This window comes from Phytophthora sojae (genome assembly GCF_000149755.1).
Source record: "Phytophthora sojae unplaced genomic scaffold PHYSOscaffold_2, whole genome shotgun sequence".
Classification (NCBI taxonomy): Eukaryota; Oomycota; class Peronosporomycetes; order Peronosporales; family Peronosporaceae; genus Phytophthora; species Phytophthora sojae.
The window spans coordinates 11296962-11317173 of NW_009258116.1; the positions used below are offsets into that span (position 1 = coordinate 11296962).

The 20212-nt window shown below is 53.2% G+C and overlaps 5 protein-coding genes across 5 annotated transcripts; 3 read left to right on the plus strand and 2 right to left on the minus strand.

Moving 5' to 3' along the window:
- Positions 1-14: 14 nt before the first annotated feature.
- Positions 15-3622, plus strand: PHYSODRAFT_258645 (hypothetical protein; the record flags this gene model as incomplete). The annotated part of the gene is made up of 5 exons (XM_009523378.1): positions 15-508; positions 860-1207; positions 1310-2548; positions 2624-3524; positions 3578-3622. The coding sequence occupies 5 exons, from the start codon at positions 15-17 to the stop codon at positions 3620-3622; spliced, it is 3027 nt and encodes a 1008-aa protein (XP_009521673.1).
- Positions 3623-3882: 260 nt separating this feature from the next.
- PHYSODRAFT_478922 (hypothetical protein) lies at positions 3883-4819 on the minus strand (the record flags this gene model as incomplete). Its single annotated transcript, XM_009523379.1, has 2 exons — positions 3883-4360; positions 4455-4819. The coding sequence occupies 2 exons, from the start codon at positions 4817-4819 to the stop codon at positions 3883-3885; spliced, it is 843 nt and encodes a 280-aa protein (XP_009521674.1).
- A 332-nt stretch (positions 4820-5151) lies between these two features.
- On the minus strand, positions 5152-7251 carry PHYSODRAFT_297683 (hypothetical protein; the record flags this gene model as incomplete). The annotated part of the gene is made up of 4 exons (XM_009523380.1): positions 5152-6447; positions 6512-6877; positions 7046-7095; positions 7170-7251. 4 exons carry the CDS (start codon positions 7249-7251, stop codon positions 5152-5154), a joined length of 1794 nt encoding a protein of 597 aa, XP_009521675.1.
- A 2059-nt stretch (positions 7252-9310) lies between these two features.
- PHYSODRAFT_487397 (hypothetical protein) lies at positions 9311-13895 on the plus strand (the record flags this gene model as incomplete). The annotated part of the gene is made up of 5 exons (XM_009523381.1): positions 9311-10174; positions 10253-10880; positions 10959-11225; positions 11302-13153; positions 13232-13895. 5 exons carry the CDS (start codon positions 9311-9313, stop codon positions 13893-13895), a joined length of 4275 nt encoding a protein of 1424 aa, XP_009521676.1.
- A 5266-nt stretch (positions 13896-19161) lies between these two features.
- Positions 19162-20094, plus strand: PHYSODRAFT_480518 (hypothetical protein; the record flags this gene model as incomplete). The annotated part of the gene is made up of 1 exon (XM_009523382.1): positions 19162-20094. One exon carries the CDS (start codon positions 19162-19164, stop codon positions 20092-20094), a length of 933 nt encoding a protein of 310 aa, XP_009521677.1.
- Between the last annotated feature and the right edge of the window lie 118 nt (positions 20095-20212).

The window sequence follows — 20212 nt, forward strand, 5'->3', positions numbered from 1 at the left end:
CTGAAATTGCGGAAATGTCCTTCCTGCTCGGCGACGACTATGCGAGCAGCGACAGCAGCGAGGGCGAGAGCGACGCTGAGGAGCAGGTGACGAGTCTAACGGCGCGGCATGAGCAGAAGCAAGAGGTGAAGAAGGCCGCTACCCAGCTGCTGCCATCAGCCGACAGTGTGCTGTCCAGCGTGTCGGCGTCCACCGCGTCGTACCTCGCGCCCAAGTCCAGCGCCAAGTCGGCGGACTCTGTCAAGACCTTCGATCTGCTGGAAGAGCAGGAGACGCAGCGTCGAGAGCAGGAGAAGGAGGAGCAAACGCACAAGCAAGAGCGAGAGCAAGAGACGCGAAGGAGCGAGCGGAAGCGGCCGGCGGATGTGGCGAGTCGAGAGCAGCCGCCCAAGCGCGAGAAGAAGGACGCCAAGGAGCGCGTCAAGAACCAGCGAGTGAAGGGCCAGGCAGGCATCGGGTCGGACTTCCGCGGCTGGAAGTCCGAGACCGAGATGGCGCTGCGCCAGCAGTTTGACTAGCGCTATGCATAGATTAAAAGTTAGCTGGGGACATTCACTGCCACCATGCTCGTTGTGTCGGCGACGCCCGTGCCCACCAGCGAGTTGCGCTCGTGTTGAACCGCCTGTCCTCCATCGGTCGCGCGATCTTTCGGTAAATCTAGGGATCTTTTCCTCAAGAGTCGCAGTTGAGTCACTTTTGGATCTGCGTGAAAGGCATCAGGACTTCGAGGCCGGCACCCCACGATGGAGTTCTTCGCGCGTCTGGGCAACCTCGTGCTCGGGGAGCCCGAGGAGGAGACGGAGGAGGAGCAGCAACTGCGCCGCCGCAACCGCGCCAAGCGCCAGCTGCAGGCCAAGAGCCAACGCGGCATCATCCTCGAGGACCTGGAGAGCGCCGTGCGCGGGCTGCAGCTCTTCATGGACGCCAAGAAGGGCGGCAACGGCACCGCCCTTCGTCGCAGTAGCTCCATGGACGACGGTGCGGACACGTCGACTTCGCCCAGTGACGACAACAATGACAGCCCCAAGGCGGCTATGATGGAGAGCACGGATGACGCCCGGGAGCTGCTGCTGAACGACGAGCAGGCAGTGGTCAACTTGCTGTGCACGCAGCTGGATCGCTGCATCTCGCATGGACTGCGTCTCCTCGAGGCAGACGACTCGGGCTCTGTGGCCACCGTCAAGTTCTTTGGCGTCGTCAAGTGGACGTGCACGCGGATGGAAGCCATCCGCCAGAAGCAAATGGTGGAGGCCATGCACCGCGCCGCCGTCGCTGCTCCGAGAGGGGCGACGTCCTCGTCCTCAAACAGCAAAGTGTGCGAGGTTGTGACCTCCAGCGTCGAAGCAGACCTGCCTCGACACGTGCGAGGTCTCGTCGGAGCGGTTCGCTCGGCTAATGGGCTCACGAACGTGCACACGGACGAAGGCAAGGCGCGAGCATTCGTTCGCCAAGCGCTCAACACGCACGTGCTGCAGTCTAGTCTCAGTATGGTCCTGTCGGAGACCAATATTGACCTCCTGGCGTCGTACTACACCGAGTTCGCCCTCTTTCGCCAGCGTGACGAGGTCAAGATGTTCCTGAACCTCCTCTCGGGGCTGGACGAGTTGCCGTTCGCGTTCCTGATCGACGACCCGCGACTCGATCTAGCTCCAGAGACGCTCCCATTCTCGCGACCGCTACCTCGACCGAAGGCCCTCAAGATCAAGAAGCAGGCGCCAAAGCTCATTGACCCCGAGGATATGGTGAGTGGTCGCGTGCGCCTTTGCGAGGTTGACGACGAGACGGAGCTGCTCGCGGAGAAGCTGGTGTCACATCACGAACTGCGACTGGCGTTCAACACCCGCAAAGGTGGCAACCCGTTGTCAGAAACCCTCAGACAAGCGGCTCAGTCCCAGAAGATGGAGGATGCGGCCACTGCGGTACTTCGCTTCCTGGAGCTCGGATACCCGGAGTACGACGTCTTCGGCAGCGACTTGCTGGATGTGCTGTGCAACCCGTTCCTGAGCGGCATGGCGCGCTTTGAGACTGCGTTGGGTCTCCCCGATGTGGTTGAGGCCTGCTTTTGCTACCTCTACGAGCACGTGGACTCGCCAGGTTTGTTCCAGGCTCACCTGCAAGCCGATCACGTCATTGAGCTGCGTGATACAATCGAGGAGCTTGGCGGGTTTCATCGGAAGATGGCAGTGGATCCTCACGAAGTTGTGGCAATTCTGCTCCAATACCTTTGGGAGTTGCCTGACCCACTCCTCACGGAAGAGCGCCTGGACAGGTTCCTCGTTTGTGCTGGCCGTCCCGGTAGTGGGATGACCGACGAGGAGTGCAAGGCGCTTCTTGTAGTCCTGATCAATGATCTGCCATGGTATTGCAAGCCTCTCCTTGAACGGCTTTGCTACTGGGTGTCAGTCGCGTTACAGCCTCGTCACGCCGAGAAGAATGGACTCACCGTGTACGCGATAGCGAACTGCTTGGCTCCCCTTCTCCTGAGAGGAAGGCACGCAGAACGATTCCATGAGTTTGAAGATGCAAGCTACCGAAAGTACCCCGTTGGGTATCAACACCGGAGCTCGGTCCGCTCACGCTTAATGCCAGATGACGAGTACTTGTCCACCTTCCCAGGAAACAGTCTCGGTCTACCCTCAGACGCTCGAGACGTACGCCACAAAACACGCGACGCCGAGGAAGCTGTTCAAGTGATCGCGATGCTGCTCAGGGAGCAAGAGCTGATCCTTCATGACTTCCGCGCTGAGCTAAGCTCTCGCCGATCCAAGTTGCGTGAAAAGGTTCGACGTCTGGAAACGCTCCGCTTCCGCATGGAGGAGCCGCTGGATATGACGAACGAGGCCCACGTAGCCTTGCTCAAGCGGCTCTGGGATGCACTGCTCGTGCCTGAGGAGTCAATGGTTAAAGAAGGCGATTCAGTGCTGTCGGCTTCGAGCAACAGCGAGAGTGAAGTGGGTGGCATCGATGTGAGTGCGATGCTGGCGTCACCCCGCTGGAAGTGCAGCGGGTTTCACACGGATAACCCGCTCGGTGGCTTCCGTGGCGGTGGTGTCCTAGCGCTTGAATGCCTTGTTTTCTTCGTGGAGGAGTACCCGGAGAAGGCGCACGCGATGATGGAGCGCAATGCGCTTGCTGGTGGCAATCGCTACCCGTTCCCCGTTGCGAGCATCAATGTCATGCGCATGATGATGCATTTGCTCATGCTGGACGAGGCGCCTGATGTCTGCACAAAGCTCGTGTTGCACTCCGTGGAGACCCACGGCGACACCTCGCCAGCTGTCGTGATGAAACTGCGAGTAGCTGAGCGGGTGAGCCGCACGCCATTCTGGCGTGTGTTTGACGACCCTGAGGCCTTTTTCAAGCTGCATTCTATGGCTTTCATGCTCCTGGATCTGCACTGGGTGCACTCGGGGGCGACGCAAATGGGTTTCCAGCCTGTGCTGGACGCTACTCGACGCCAAATGGGATGGCTACTCGAGCAGGCTCCGATTTCCGTTGAGGAGATGTGGACGACGTGGATGAAGGTGCGCGAGCTGGATGCGACCAAGTTTACTGGTCCTACGGGCTTCGATTCGAGCACTATGACGTCCCCGACGTCCTCCTCGACATCTTCTGCCCTTGAGAACGAGCTGGTAGCTCAGCAAATGGCACGCAGCGTGGCTGCCAAGCTCGAGGACGAAACGGAGCTGCCCCAAAACGACTCGGCGCCCCCGACACCAGCTGCAGGATAGTGTTCCTTGACTGTTTCTCGACTGTAGCAGTGCGTGCTACTTGCGCAAAATGCATCTACTTTTTTTCTTGTTTCGTTACAATAGTGTACTATGTGTCCCGCGCGTGCTGACGACGTGCGAGTGCTGCCAGGTAGCTAAGCTTTACCCCTTGCTACACGCCTGTCATGGTGGTGGATGGATACTTCACGTAGATGGACTTGCCGTCTCGAGAGACCGACTTGCCTCCAGGGTGGCGGTCGCACCACCCGCCACCGTTGCGTGCGCGCCAGAAGCAGAAGTACGAGTAGAGGTTGCACTTGGTAGGCACGTGGCCCACGACGTAGCGGAAGGCATCGTCTCCGTCGCCTTGCTGGAACGGGTAGTCAATCCAGTTGAACTTGCTGAGCTTCGGGTTGTTGTCCTTCTCGCCGATCATGTGGTTGCACGTGTTGAGGTAAATGTACGGTCGGTGCGTCTGCGGGTGCAGCTTCCAGTCCGCGTACGCGACCTCGGCGTGGTAGTGGTGCATGAGTGAGAACCAGTTGCCGAGGTTCTTCTTCTCGCCCTGCGCCCACTGCTGCTTGCCTCCGTGGTCCTGCGAGTAGATGGTGGCCCAGGGCACTGCCGCCTTCGGGTCCAGGTCAACATTCCTGCACAATTTACCGCAAGACAGAAAGCGTCAGAATAATAAATTAATCAATCGCAACAGCAAATAGAGCAGCGCTGTAGCAGGGGGAGGCGCACCGGAACTCCATGTAGTTGATGTCGGCCGTGCGCTTGTACGTCCGCCGGTTAAAGGTGCGGTAGCACAGCGTGGCCAGCGAGTTCTCGATCTCCTCCTGCACGCGGTTGTAGCTGGACTCGCCCGCGAACACGATGCAGAGCTTGCACAGCAGGTGGCCCGACTGGTCGTCGCGCTCGAAGCGGAAGAAGATCTTGACCAGGTCGTTGCGGTTCTTGATGTCCACGTCCGGCTGCACGAAGATGGGCAGGCAGCGCCGCAGCCACGCGATCTCAGCGTCCGTCGCGCTCGACTCCGCGCGCACCGAGCTCGCGCTGGCGACGCCCTCGCTGGCGGTGGACACGGGCGCGTCCGGCGTGGGGCTCATGGGCAATCGATGTCGCTCGGCGTCGCTGACTCGTGGAGAGTGTCGGAATGACGACAACAGGAATACCGCTTGACGGCTACTGCCACATTTGATGAAAATAGCTGGAGCGGGTTAGGGATGCTTCAATAGTGAAGTGAGGTCTGCTGGACTGGATACATATCACAACGGTCACGCGATTGGTGCCACGACTGTACACGGATCGGTGATACGGGCGCATTTCCTGGTTTTGGTTAGTCGAAGTGAAGTGAGCCTTTCAAGCTTCAGCTGCTGTTGCTAGAGTAAATACTTATGGCAGAAAGTGCTTCTGCGGACAATGACAAACAGCTTCTGGTTTAGTGTCCTCCTCCTCCTGGGATCATGTCCTCCCCCGGCTCGATGACGGCGTTCTCGGCAGCAGTGGAGAGCTGCATCTCCTCGGTCAGGTGGCTCGTGTGGAAGCTCAGGATCATGAAGACCCAGAAATGGATCAGCACCACGTAGCACAACATGCCGAGGCGCGCGAACGGGGCTTGCACGAACACTCGCCCGAGGAAGAGCAGCCAGCGGTCCAGCACGTCCAGAGCCGTCACGACACGATGGCTGCGCTCGACCACGGGGGCCACGCGTGAGATCATGTGAGCCATGCGGTTCGGCCGCGACCGCATGCCGTTCCGCCCGAACTTTCCGACGGGGGTCGCCATTTCCACGTCGTCAATGCCGCCGTTTTGCTCCATCCTAGACAGCTTCTCCTCGGCGCGCTGGGCCCGCAGCTGCACGTCCTGTAGACGAACGTCCATTGTCGTCACGCGGCTACGCAAAGAGTCGATCGTCTCCTGCTTCTCGATCAGCCGGTTGGTCAGACGCTGGATGCGCAGCTCGCCGTTAGCGGCCGCCGCCGCGCTGGTGTGAGACGTTAGCTGCTTCACCTGTTCTTTCAGCTGCTCATTCTCCCGAGTCGTGGTCTCCAGTTGTTGTGAAGAATTCGCCTGTGCTACCTCGAGTGATTCCTTCAGCCGACGTACTTCTTCTGTCAAGGCAATGATCTCTTGTTTCTGAACCTCGTTCTTCCTTGACTCGTCGTGCAGTGACTTCTTCGTAAGCACCAGTGTCTGTTGCACCCGCCTGTAGTCGTCGTTCATGGACGCAAAATTGGTATTCGTACCAAAATGCGCTGGCCCTGAGATGGCATGGGCATTTGGCCCTCCAGCAGACGCTGCTTGAGAGGCAGCCGACGCCGCCTCCTTCGCCTTCGCGAGTTCTCGCTCCAGATTGGCCACGTTGTTCACAAGCTCCGTGTTCGTGCTCTCTAGCTGCGACTGGCGAGAAAACATCGTGTTCTTCGACTCAGCGTATTCGCGCTTCAAGTTGTTCATTGCCGTCAGCGTATCTTGCAGCTCGGAGCGGAGCGACTCGATCAGCTGCTCCGACTCGTTGCTAGCTGACGCAGCGGAGGTCCACAGCGTGTCTTTCGACTCGACGGCCTTCGCCAGTTCAGCCTTCAGCGAAGCGATTTCCGCCGTGTACTGCGCTCTTGCCTCGGTTAGCGCGTCTAGATCGGCTTTCATAGCACGCGCCTGGTTGTCTTTCATTTCCAGCGCTTGGATGAAGTTCTGTTCATCTGAGTTCTTGTCTTGTTGTACGACTGACATCTGATCAAGTATTAAAATCATATGAGGAAGACGCTGACTATCAAACCCATTGCAGCGTACGCACCTCATGCTGCACTTGTGCGATCTTCTCCTTGCACTCCTGCTCCAGTGCGACCAGTTCTTCCTCGCAGATCTGCATGCTCTTCTGCGTACTGCTCAGCTGCTTCTCCTTTAACCGCAGCTCGTTCTTCACGCGGGCCAGCTCCTTCTGCAGTCGAGAGCACTCTTCCTCTGTGGAGGCGGACTGCGACCCATTGCTGCTTAGCGGCGGGTCCCCGCCCCTGCCCGTCGACACATTCTCCAGCTGCGTGGAGATGGCGGTCACGAAGCCCGCGAGCTTGTTCCCCGACCCCGACAGTGGTGGCGTGCTTTTCGGATAGTTGTTAACAGCAGTCTTCGCTTGGCTGGAGCTGCTACTCGATGCCCCGTCCTAGTGTAACCCAAGTGCATCCGTCACACACTTAGCACATTGCTCAGTAGATACCCCATAGATCCCACGACAGCGTACCGTCGACACTGGAGCCTCCTCCGTCGCCGAGCTCTCTGGTTCTTCGATCTCCGCTGCACTGGACGCGTTCCCGTCAGACGACTGACTCACGCGCGCAGTCGACAACAGTCCCGCGTCTTCCTCCTCGACCTCCTCCTTCCCTGGCGCGTTGCAGGAAAGGAGTTTAGCATTAAGAGACAATACGCTATAGAACGGACCGGAGCAGGAGACGTACCGGCGAGGGTGAGCGCGGCTTGCTGGTCCACGGACTCCAGCAGCGAGCCCGCGAGCTCCAGCGAAGAGCTTACCCAGTTCATGCTCTCGTTCTTCGCAGACTGCGAATTGCAGTCGTGGCAGTATTGAACAAAGTATGGACAGATGTAATGCTCGATGAAAGCGTATCCATGTCTTATTTGAGGTAGGAACCTCAATTAGCGGTAGCTAATGTTATATTTACTTTTGCCGGATTTTAACCGCCAAAACTACAGGCGCGCGTTTGACGCTCTGCCATGCTAGTACTGGTGCTGTTGCTACTCGTGATTCACATACACAAAGCAGGTGGGTCCTCACTTATCGAAGCGTTGTTTCAACTATCTGTTCGCGCGCGTTTGCGAGCTCCCTGTGACGTTGATGCGGTGTACGCGATTTGTATTTCGAAGTACCGGACGAGAGACAACCTAGTTGTCGCTCATGACATGACGCTGGTAGATCTGCGGTGCGTTCTTCAGTCCAATTTTTTGTCGTCGACGGAGACACCCCGCGAACTTATTCAAGATTATCGCTGTCTGCTACCCTGCTTCGAAACCAATTCAGCCAGAAATACCCGGGCCCCTGTCAGCACCAGAGGTCGCAAACAGTATGCACCGGCTTACCCGGACCGCTCGGCAGATGGCACCGGGTACCCGAATCCGCCCATGTGGGCCTTGTCTGAAGTTCGGGTACCCGGACCCGTCCGTAGATCCGAATCCGTTCGGATACCCGAAATATCGCCGTCCGAAGTTGCGGGTAGGCATGTCCATCAAGGATATGATGCGAAATGCCATTTTGCAGTATAATACGTTCACGTTAAGCTTCTAAGCTAAGATCTACCTTGATCTAGCCTTCCCCCTTTAGGTGACCGCACAGTTATGGATGATCTAACGGTACGGTCATATGTCGAACAGTACGGCACTGCGTGCATGTATGAAAACAGCCCAATATCACAGGTAAAAGTGGCCAGAGCGCTGTTCAGTAGACTACAAAGGTAAGATGGCTATAAACTTGCGATTGTCTTCACTTCGATCTGCACGTGCTTCGCTAGTTGGCTCTGGTCAATACCTGAATAATCTGGATGGGAATTATTGCATGGTTCGGCCCGAACTTCGGATACCCGAACCGATCCGAGGCTGCTTCAAAACTAAATCGGGTACCCGTACCCGTCCGAAACTCAAACGGACGGGTATGGACGGACGGGTACCAGGTTTTCGGGTACCCGTTGCGAGCTCTGGTCAGCACACATTACACCGAGGAGAAAAAAACGGTAGGCCGTCGACTTCTTCACTGCTCGCGCGTCTTCAGCTCCCTTGAGCTAACGACTGCCTCAATCTCCAATTGTACAAAAGTGGTCTCAACTCAAGTTCAACCATACTAGCAGCCAGTTATGCAAACAAAACTTCCAACACGCGAGTATTCTACGTTGGGAGTTCGACTTGCACAGTGTGGAGATTCACTCGAGCAGCAACTGGAAGCTTTCCTGGTTTCAATCGTTTGATCTCGATCGCCTGAGGGCTTGTCCAGTAAGACGGTAGTACTTCCGGGTACATCGAGTCGATGACCGAAGAAGACCAGACACGAAAAACGGAGGAACACTAGCTTGTTTGCCAACGGAAATAATGGGATTGAGGAGGAGAAAACCTCGCAGGTGACAACCCCCTCTTGGTTAAACAACATACAATGTACTAGGTTGAGTATGAACGCGAGTCAATCCTCCAACTGGGAGCTTCACACTGGAGTACATTCAACCATTGCAGCTCAGTGCTCGATCCGTCAGTAAATACCTGCTACGACGGCATCGCTGCATTTTTTTTCAACAGTTGGCACCCTCTGTTGAGACCAATCCAACCACAAAATTTAGGATAGACCACCTCAAACAACATATCCCCACCTCATTTAGCATTTTCATTTTCACTTGTCATCTTCGGCGAAACCAACGAACGGCGCAGGGAGGAGAGACCCCAAGGTAAGCTCTTCGGCCGCGCATACCATGGCGCACGGCTTGCAATCCGTTCCTGCCGCGATCCCCGCAGCTCCGGTCGTGTCCTGCGGTGCTTACCACGCAGTAACCGTCGCTAATATCACACTGGTTCTAACGTACTGTGACACGCTCCACCCCAGCTAATGCCGAGTCCGCCGAGCTCCGTGATCGTGCTGGACGACTCGAGCGACGAGGAGGCAACGGCGGAGGCCAGCGGCCGTCGCAGCGCCCCGCTGCTCGTCAGCTCGTCCGACGAGTCGGACACGGGCCAGCCCAGCCAGCCCAAGAAGGCGCGCGTGGCGTCTCCCAAGTTCACGTTTGCTGCGGAGCCCGCAGCGCGCAAGGGGCTGAGCTACCAGTCTGCATCGAGCGAGGAGGAGCCTTCAGACACCCAGGAGGACGAGAGCGACGCCAGCGAGTCGTCTGCTCCGCGTGGCAAGCAGAAGAAGAAGATGACGGCATCGCAGAAGAAGAAGAAGAACTCGGCGGGTCAATCCAGCGCTACGACGGACTCGGACGACTACACCCAAGAGGAGCAGACGCAGCTCAAGTTCGCGGGCAATGACGGCCGGATGTACTCAGACGCCATGTCGTTCAGTGAGCTGCAGGCTCAGCAGCGGGAGTTCGAGATACTGCAGGCGATAGCGCATCGCGCAAGCAAGTCGGCGCCTCATAACACCGCGCGTCGAACTACTACTGCGGGTACCAAACGCAAGGCGAGTGATGCGGTGGCGGCAACTCACAGCTCTCCGCATTCGCGCAGCAAGAGCGTGGTGATGAAGAAAACGGCGTCGCCGTCGCCGTTCGACTTCGATTTTCCCGGTTCCGACGAGGAGTCTTCATCTTCATCGTCGTCGTCGTCAGTTCAGGAGGATACTCGCGCTAAATCCATGTCTCTTAAAGATGTGGTAGCTCAAGAGCGTGAACTAGCCCGGCTGCGTAAGGAGAATGGTAAGAAAACCGGTCAGACAGCACCTCCCAAGAAGAAACCAGCAGCAAAGCAGCCAGTGTCCAAGCCAGCTTCAAAGCCGTCAGCATCTAAACCTGCAGCATCAAAGCCAGCAGCGAAGCAGCCGGTGCCTAAGCCAGCCGCGCCGAAGTCGTCGGTATCTAAACCTGCAGCGTCGAAACCAGCAGCGCCAAAGCCGTCGTTTTCATTTTTCGGACCCCAGAAAAGTGGCAACCTCATCGACGCGACTAAATGGTCTTCGTCAGAGCCGAGTGGTGACGAGGAAGAGGAAGCTGAGGAGTACAAGCCAAAAGCGTCTTCCCAGCGCACGTCATCAGTGGACGATTCATTTTCCGAGTCTGATGATGAAAACATCAGTGATGACGAGTATTATGTGCCTAGCAAGACTAAAAGCCATGACAAGTCCCCCGCTCAGCATGCTTCACAGCACGCCAAGAGCGCTAAGGCGACTAAAGGCAAGAAGACCAATGGATCCAAGAAGAGCTCCAAGTCCAAGACCAAAGCAGGAAAGAGCAAAACTCGGCCGTCCTCGACAAAGTCAGAGGCGCAGGTCCCCCCTCCTGCTCAAGCTGGTGTTTTCTCGGACAAGCTGGCACGCCCGAGGACTGCGAAGGATACGGTGATGCACAGCACAGTTTGGCGAAATGTTTGTTTCGATACAGCACCGCCTAACCTGCTCCCGCTGGATTCGAGTGTCGCGCTTCCGTTCCAGTCAGAGTCTGACCGGCCACTCCTGACCTATGGTACGTATGAGGTTAACCTATCTGCCTACTTTACTCGTCTTCTTACTCGAATGCGTGTTGTGGCTATATTTTAAACAGACGTGGACGGTGACTTGAGGAGCAAATGCAAACTGTTACCGCGGTTTGGTAATTCTGCGTCGGTGCTGGTATCTGACGAGCCAGAACAAGTCGTTACCCAAGAAGACATGGACACCCGTGTAACAGAACTCATTCAGCGCGAACTGCCCAGAATTCGAGCATGCCACCAGCGCAAGACGACTGCGATTCTTACGGAAGCGCGCTCAAAGGTTCGGACATACTTGGCGGCGCAAGAGATGCTTCGAGAGCAGTGGCAGCACGCACGACGTACGTTAGTTTTTACTTTATGTTTCGTGATGGCCAGCTATCTCGATAACTTACCTCAATGTTTATGGCTGCTTAGTGGAGAACAAGCGTCTGGCTGAAGTGGATACACTGGATCGATCTCTGTTGAACCAGATGAAGCAGGAAAGGCTGACACAGGTGCTATCAGTCGGATACGTTAACGTGTGGGGCGAAGCTGTATCTGTCGAAGAAAAGCTCTTTCCGCAAGATGTGAACCAGCTTCCATGCATTCGGCCACTGAGCAGATGCACCGCCTACATCGGCTTGAAAGAAAATGTTCGCGTAGAGGACGACCCTATTTTGCGCTACATGCCGTATTTTGGAGACAATGATGACGGCGGGGATATCGATGTGGCATGGTATGATGCTATTGCGCCCAAAGATTCGAATCTTTCGACCGGCCTGGACGGTGAAGTGAATGAATACTTGCTGCGCCTTGTTGTCCGCGAATGTGGCACTTCCGAGAAAGTGTTTACTGCGCTGAAAAAGGTGCCGGGCTTTGGTCAAGCTTACTCGGACTATAGCGAGATCAAGAAGTTGGATGACTCTACACGGCTTGCTGCTCGGCGTATTAAAGAGGCGAAAGAGTTGATCTCAAGCAAGCCAGCAAGCTTCCCCCTGGCGAAGGTGGCGACTTTGGAACCGGCGCTAAGCGATGTCAAGGATGCTGAGAAGTCCTTGGAGGAAAGGTTTTCACCCCCACCGACCTACTTCGACTCGAATCTGTCCAGAAGCCATGCTAACCGTGGATACGGTCTGGGTCTGCGATCAACTGACGACTACACGGAGTTACTGGTGACGTATCGTGATATGTTCTGCCGAATGTGTTACGATTATCATTGTCTTGAACATGGCATTCAACACCCGCTCCCCTCTCATCGAGTTGACCCGACCAACCCACCATTGCATCTGTCAGCCGTTGCACTTGCAGCCCAAACAAAACGGGAGCAGCAGCAGGAGGATGACGACAGAGAAGCATCGGACCGGACACCTGAAAGCGCCACCTCCACAGCAAGTCCTCCGGTTGACACACCGGACAGCGGCAGTTGCACAGCTGACGAGAACTCTAAACACGAAGAGACTCGCAGCCACAGTGAGGAAGTGCAGGCGGATGAAGATGTAACTATGGAGCACGGGTCCACCGAGGTTTACTACGAGACCGCCACGGATGAGGAAGTAACGATTACCGGAGAGCAGCATGAAGCTCGCCGATCTTCACGTGCATTGACGAGAATCAGCACTTTGGCTAGCCGAAGCCTGACGAAGCAAGCTGTGCGGCCCTCGAGAAGAAAGCAGTCTCGACCCCAACGCGTCCAAGTGTATCCCCAGGTCGCTGACGAGTCTGAGTACCTTGATGACTCTCACTACGCTCGGGTGACATCCATTGTCAAGAAGTCTCTCAAGGCTGAAGAGAAGTGCTCGAGCGAATGCTGGAAGGATGAAAGTACCAAGTGCGGTGCAGGAACGGAGAGTGTCCCCGATGAGTTGAAGTGTGCATCCGTGAGCGATACCGAGCTCGTGCTACTTCGGAAGCTGCGGTTTATCATCGGTAACAATCCGTGCATCATTTCCTCCATGGTTAACTCGACAACGTGCAAGGAAGTCGGCGCATTTCTGGAATCAGAGAGGCAGAAGAAGCCGAATCGCACGAGCTCAATGGACGACATGCCGCTTTCACCCGACGCGCGTTCTGGGAGCAATGGCCGGAAGCGAGCTCGAACTTCACGCAGCAGCAACAACCGCATCCTCCTCAACAGAACCAGGAACAACCGCTTGAAGGACAAGGGCGCGAACCACGAATACGAACCGTGCAACCACGAAGGGGCATGTGATACGACTGGATGCTCCTGTATGACACGTGATCATACCTGCGACAAGGCGTGCTCGTGCTCGCGCGACTGCCCCAACCGGTTCGTTTTTACGATTTCTTGTGAGGATTCCTTATAACTTGTGTTTTCTAACTAGCGTTGTGCTTTATCCATTCACAGGTTCCCAGGGTGCAGGTGCAGCCTCGGAAACTGCAGAACCAAAGCGTGTCCGTGTTTCGTCGCTGCACGCGAGTGCAACCCCGATTTGTGCGTCACTTGCGGTGCGAGCGAGGTCGCGGCGCTGATCTTTGATGAGGAGCGCAAGAACATGTCCGCATTGGAGTTAGGTATCTGTTGTAACGTGAATATCTTGCGTGGACTGCACAAGAAAATTGGCGTCGCATACTCTACGACTCACGGTTGGGGGGCCTTTGCCTTGGAGCCGATCAAGCGCGGCGAGTTTATCTACGAGTACCACGGGGCGCTTCTTTCCCAGGACGAAGCTGAACGTCGCGGCAGCATTTACGATAAAATGACGATCAGCTTTCTATTCGACGTTGATGACGACTCGGTGGTCGATGCAATTCGCAAAGGGAACAAAAGCAAGTTTGCGAATCACTCTGCTGTGGCCAAGAAGTGCAAGGGCAAGGTTCTGACTGTGGGCGGCGAGCACCGCATTTCAATTTGGGCTCAGCAAGATATTGCCAAGGGGGAGGAGTTGTTTTTCGACTATGGCTACCATGGAGAAACAGCTCCAGATTGGAGTCAGCTTCGCATCAAGGGGTCTGCGCGCCACGGAACCAAGAAAAAGACGGAAGTGGAGGACAAGAAGAGCCAGCATTAAGTGGAAGGTGTCATTAAGATTTCTTGTGTTTAATGCATGTGCGAAAACTGGTTCCAAGGTGGCTTTGTGGAATTGAAGAATAATGCAGCGGACGGAAAAGTGGCAAGCACCTACTGGACCAGTTCAAGTTGGAAAGATTGGCGAGGAGCACAACGAGACTAGGGCATTCGCGAGAAATTTGGCGGGCCGGCGAATTCGCGAGTGACGGAGTGTGCGCGGCAACACTTACCAGAAATATATATGCATTGCGTGGATGACAACGCCTTGATTCGAGAGCTTTTTAATGCATGGTGGGCTGAAGTGAGCCAACATCTTGATCGGGAAGTTCGCAATATTGCATGCTGCGTAGAAGTAACAGAATATCGCAATGACTTAGTGAGTTGACGTGCAGCAATATATGACCCAAGGCGCATTTTTTATGATTCACTTGATAGTGGACTGAGTTCATCATTCGTGCTGCTTCTAATATCCCACCAGAGCTTTTGTCTGCAGTATATCGATTTCAAGACCATCGAGACGCACCGCAAAATTCATAGTTGTTAGCAACACCATGAAGATAGCATCGATTTTACATTCAAGTGTGTACGCGGCAGTACTTTGCTGATCAAGTTGCTGATCTTCACTCATCGAAGCCGATGATGGATCAAACTTATCGCCATAGAATCTGGACTTACGTGTACAGTTGCTTAGAGAACATAAACTGTCATACGAAGGGAGATTATACGCTGAGCGGCCCCACGTGAGATACAGCGATCACTTGGGTTACCCAAGTTGGGTAGTGAGGCCAAACGCCCATGTATCCGGGCATTTTTCCCGTCATACCACGGCAATCCATCATACCACGCAGATCCAGGCAAACCGATCTGTGCCGTGTTAACCCTATATACGCCCAACTCAATTTATGGTTTCATCGTAGCATGCCATCAACGCTTTTCAAGCGCACAAAACGTTACGGTCATGACAAACAACGATTTTGACCAGGTTCGTTGACCCTTTCATCTAAAGACGATGCATCTCCGGAGGCCTGCAGTGTGAGCACCGACTGGCAGGTCTCCGTCATATATTGATCTCATTGTCGCCTACTTGTACTACGAATATTCAAACTCGTGGTGTAGTGGGATCAGCAAAACTTGTAAGCTAATTGGATTGGAATTGCCTACAACCCTACTGTGGACTTTGTAGAGTCTTCGGTGTTGATGCTCACGCATACGGTAGGTCTAAATTTCACGTATCGGCTGTTAGATATTATATATTGATAGTGTCTAAACCAGCCGTGGATACCGAAGAACCGTTCATTCTATTCAAGATGCGCGACAGATGTAGTAGTGGTGGTAGTAGCAGTGTGGGTGAGTTCGTTGAAGACACCAATGACACCAATAATTCAAACCGATCGGTTTGCGACACTCAAAATCAATGTCATGAAGGTCGCTACTATCGCCGCGTGATTAATTGCTAGCGACGAAGCTCAAACTCTTTACACAAGTTGTGTTTCCATTTGATCATCACAGATCACTCTGTAGCAGCAAACAAATTCAGAGCTGCATGACCGACCGCTGCTTGAAGCTCAAGACGAAGTGTTGTATTAGTGAATTTCATTTTGTTATGCTAGTCGGACTGCCTAATGTCGGTTCATATATTTAAGCTGGTATACAAGAACACGTTTACTCGTATGACATTCGTCACAGTTACGCTGTGCATTCATACATACCTAGTGTTAACCGTCTGTTCTCCAGCCATCTGTGTGATTAATGAGTGTCACATGACTTCTTCATTCGTAGGGTAAGACGAAGCTTGAATTCAGTTTATATCTGTTGCTCTGGATATGATGATGATGAGGGATATTGGACAACTGGGTAACTTCCGAGTCCTAACAACCCTACTGCCGTGGTTTTACCCTTGGCCGATTCTCACTACTTACGTCTTCGTTTGCTGTTCTTCGGGGTCTGCCAGCAGAACCTGCGCGTCTCCCCTTCTATTAGACCATTCCACGAGGCCTTCTTGCAGAAGCTGCGCCATTCGGGGGAATGCCAAGTTGATGTACTCTGGTGTTGGTTCCAGCGTCTGCCCAGACCCCACCGCCGCAGTTGCCAGACTACACGAACCCTTGTTGCTCTGGATAGTAGTGGCCTCAACGCTCCTCTTCTTATGGCAACTACATTGCTCCGCCACAGACCTTAACACTTGCGCACCGACGACATACGGTGGAGTGTTTGCTTTAACCTGACGCTTGATCCTTGATTGCGCTTGGCCAAAGCAGTCGACCCCACGTCTTGCAGCACCCAACCGGCAGGACCTTTTCCTGATCGAATTCGAATACCTGCTTGATTTAAAGGTATCTATTTTACACTTAAACATCTCCAATACAGGCTACTTACCTGTTGTAAAATGCGTTATGAGTGCGCCAAACTACTGAATTAGATATTTGGACATGTATTGAGGTAAGGGCTCACGTCAAACGTCTAATATTCCTTCCGTCACAAATGAATTGGTTCTTGTACATAGGAAACTTCACCGCTCTCCCGGGTACAATAGCGAGTGTTTGTTTTGCGCCAGGATCCAACAAAGCCTGTTGTACGAAACGTGTTATATGACCACAATATCGTGTCGGGATCACAGGAACATAACCCCCCACCTCCGAGCGTAACCGTTGTCCACGTTTGACTAAATCAACCGAAACATCAAGCAGAGACGGCTTGATCGTATTTGAATAGGTACTCAACCATACAGTACCTCTCACACGGTCGCACGTGGAGTCGCATACACAGAACCGTTAACTTTGTATTCTTATAAGCATACAAATTCAGCCAAGTAAATTGTTATCCGTATACCGCCAAGTTTAGGGCACCGACAACTAAAATTTACAATATAGTAACACTTTGTACCTTTCGTGTGTCATCTTGTAGAAATTCACTCAGTGTGATCTGTTCCATCGACAAACAAATGATCAAGTCGATTTACCGAAGACCGCGTATTATATCTATGTTGTAGATTGTTCTCTATATTGTTCGTCCTGGAAATGACTCACTCTTTCAACTTTAGAAAATGTGTAAGCTAGTTAACCTACTTTTGGGTTTGTTTTGAATAGCAGCTTGACGATCGATTTGTGCTAAAAATCTTCGAGTTGGTTTATCGAATGTGTTGCTTCCAACGCGCCGGATTCGCCTCTTACCCACCATCAGCATCTTGTAGCAACGGCAAAAGTAGTTCATTGGCGCCAAATGAAGGTGGAAACCGTACCGGCATATGTAGACGATGTACTCAATACCAACGATCTATGCGTCTGGTTCTTGGTAGACAATGGTACAATCGATTGCTAGCTGTGGGTAAGACGTGGGTAGACTGCACGCGTGGTATTGTAGTGGACCCAGTAGGTGTTGCAGTACGCGCTGATCCCATTATTGTACTAGCTTTAGCAGTCCCAAAGTATCATTACAATGGTCTTGTTGGATGGATTGAGATAATTGTCATATTAATGGGTAATTTAATAAATCAGTCATGTTCTCGTAATGCTGAGACCTTATAAGAATGGGATTTGTGAGGCTAAGAAAGGTTTTGACGATAGTCTTATCCTTAAATATCGTTTGATTTAGAGTTCCAAATATAGACATGAAACTGGTTACGATATACTAGTAAGGGTTTTGGCCAGTTTAGTAGAATTGACCAGTTTAGTAGAACCAGTAATATTGCCGAAATAATGAAATACGTGCTTTGGGTTTTGGCCAGTTTAGTAGAATTGACCAGTTTAGTAGAACCAGTAATATTGCCGAAATAATGAAATACGTGCTTTGGGTTTTGGCCAGTTTAGTAGAATTGACCAGTTTAGTAGAACCAGTAATATTGCAGAAATAATGAAATACGTGCTTTGGGTTGGCTATAAAACTCTTACCACGCGTTTCCATATGGTAGTTCGATACAAAAACCAGTATTATTCCGCTCTACTAAACTGATCGCAGCATACTGTAGGTATGTTTTCTTTGGCGCGCTACACTCCACGACAAAAAGATATGGACACCACCAAAAGTGGCTGTAACTTCGTCATTTTTTATCGTTTTAAGGTGCGGTTTGGACTAGAGTTGCAGAACACGCTGAAAAAGATCTGCACGCTGCTAACACGCGCGCTTTTGCACTTCTTCGGGTAGCTCACATACAAATCACTGGTTCTGCCCAGGTGACAAAACTTATGGACAGCTAATCCCCATACAAAATCCTATATAAACCAAAACCCCTTACAAATGATACGACTTGGACTTTGTATGGGGCGACAAAGGAACCAGCCTCACGGGGATACTCGTGACGTTAGACAAATATCTGATGGTATTATCGTGTACTAGAAGGTGTGTTTAGTAACCTGTAATAAATTCATCGACCATCGCACAAAACTGAGCAAGTAGTAAGCAATTGAAATTTCGAGTGGTGGCTACCATGTATTATCTGATGATTTGCGAGGCACGTTCAGTTGCATCCGCCAATTTGTAGCTCTGTATGCTGCTATCTCGTGGATATACGATTGTCTTCTCCATTCTAAACTGTTGGTCGATGATATATGGCTCAGTACTAAGGTAGAGTGGAGAAATCATGGGTTCCTTTGTCGCCCCATACAAAGTCCAAGTCGTATCATTTGTAAGGGTTTTTGGTTTATATAGGATTTTGTATGGGGATTAGCTGTCCATAAGTTTTGTCACCTGGGCAGAACCAGTGATTTGTATGTGAGCTACCCGAAGAAGCGCAAAAGCGCGCGTGTTAGCAGCGTGCAGATCTTTTTCAGCGTGTTCTGCAACTCTAGTCCAAACCGCACCTTAAAACGATAAAAAATGACGAAGTTACAGCCACTTTTGGTGGTGTCCATATCTTTTTGTCGTGGAGTGTACAATAGCCCTTTCATAGCTGCTAACTGTGTCTGGATTGGTACATGTTAGAGCAAATCAGGGCTTTCATTGTGGACACGTTTATCTCCAAAAGATTAGTAGTTTTCAAGAAAATACTTTTCAAAGTCAAAAATTCAGCTTGCTCTACTAAACTGGCCAATCCCCTTAATAGAATGGCAAGACTGATCTTGAATCAGAACGAGTTACACATTCATCTAGCAATAATATGCTATTTTTTAATAGTTAATGAAAATAATCCCAATTCAGTTTAGAAAAAGTACTGGAAAATACAATAATATGTGCTGATACAGAAACATATTGTCAAAATCAGTATGCTTCAACCCCACGTATGTCGTCCACTTCATCAAAAAGGGCAACAAGCGATGGCTGCGGCTCCGTCGATGACGGTGGCCAAGCTGGCCGAGGACCAGCGCCACATGGACCAGCTCTCCGGCGCCTCGCGCAAGACCAAGAAGCTGCTGGCTGGCGCGCTGTCCGGCATGATCTCGGCGCTGGCCTTCCAGCCTCTGGACGTGCTGCGCACCCACCAGCAAGGAGCGTTCACGGCCCACGCGGAACCCCCGAAGGCCGCGTCTCGCCTCTCGCTGCCCGAGACCATCAAGGCGTCGCGGCCGGCTGAGGACCCCGTGGCGAGACTGCGCTCCATGTGGCGCGGCACGTCGCCAACGCTCGTGCGCGTGGCGGGCGGCGCCGGCCTCTACTTCGCCACGCTGGACCACTGCCTCAACCTGTTCCCGCAGTCGGCGGTGAACACGTTCCTGGCTGGCGCCTTCGCGCGCACGTTTGCGGGCGGCGTCATGTCGCCGTTCACGATTGTGAAGGCGCGGATGGAGTTCCTGCCCCCGGGCACGTTCGACAGCAACCTACACGTGGTGCGTCACGTGCTGCACCACGAAGGCGTGCGCGGACTGTACCGCGGCATGGTGCCCACGCTCATCAGGGACGTGCCGTTCTCCGGCCTCTACGTGCTCATTTACACGCGCCTGCGCGACTCGTGGGCGGACAAGTTCCCCCATCTGCCAGTGTACGGCGTGCACTTCAGCAGCGGCGTAGTCGCGGGCGTGCTCGCCACTTCCTTAGTGCACCCGGCCGACGTGGTAAAGACGCGCATGCAGCTCGCCATCATGGTGAACAATGGGGAAGGAAGCGCGGCATCCGTGCAGAACTCGCTCACATTGCGGCAAACAGTGGCCAAGATCTACCGCCACGAGGGTCTGCGCGGATTCGCCAAGGGCATCCTTCCGCGTGTAGTCAAGCGCACGCTGTCTACTGCTGTCACATGGACGATATACGAGCAGTTATCGCTGCGATAGAGTGAGTAGTGATGGTTCCTCTTCCTGGACAGGGGAACATTATGGGCTTGTTAGAAGTTGATAGTAACTTTTGTATTAGGAAAACAATCCGCATTGCGAAAAAAATTAACGGAGACCA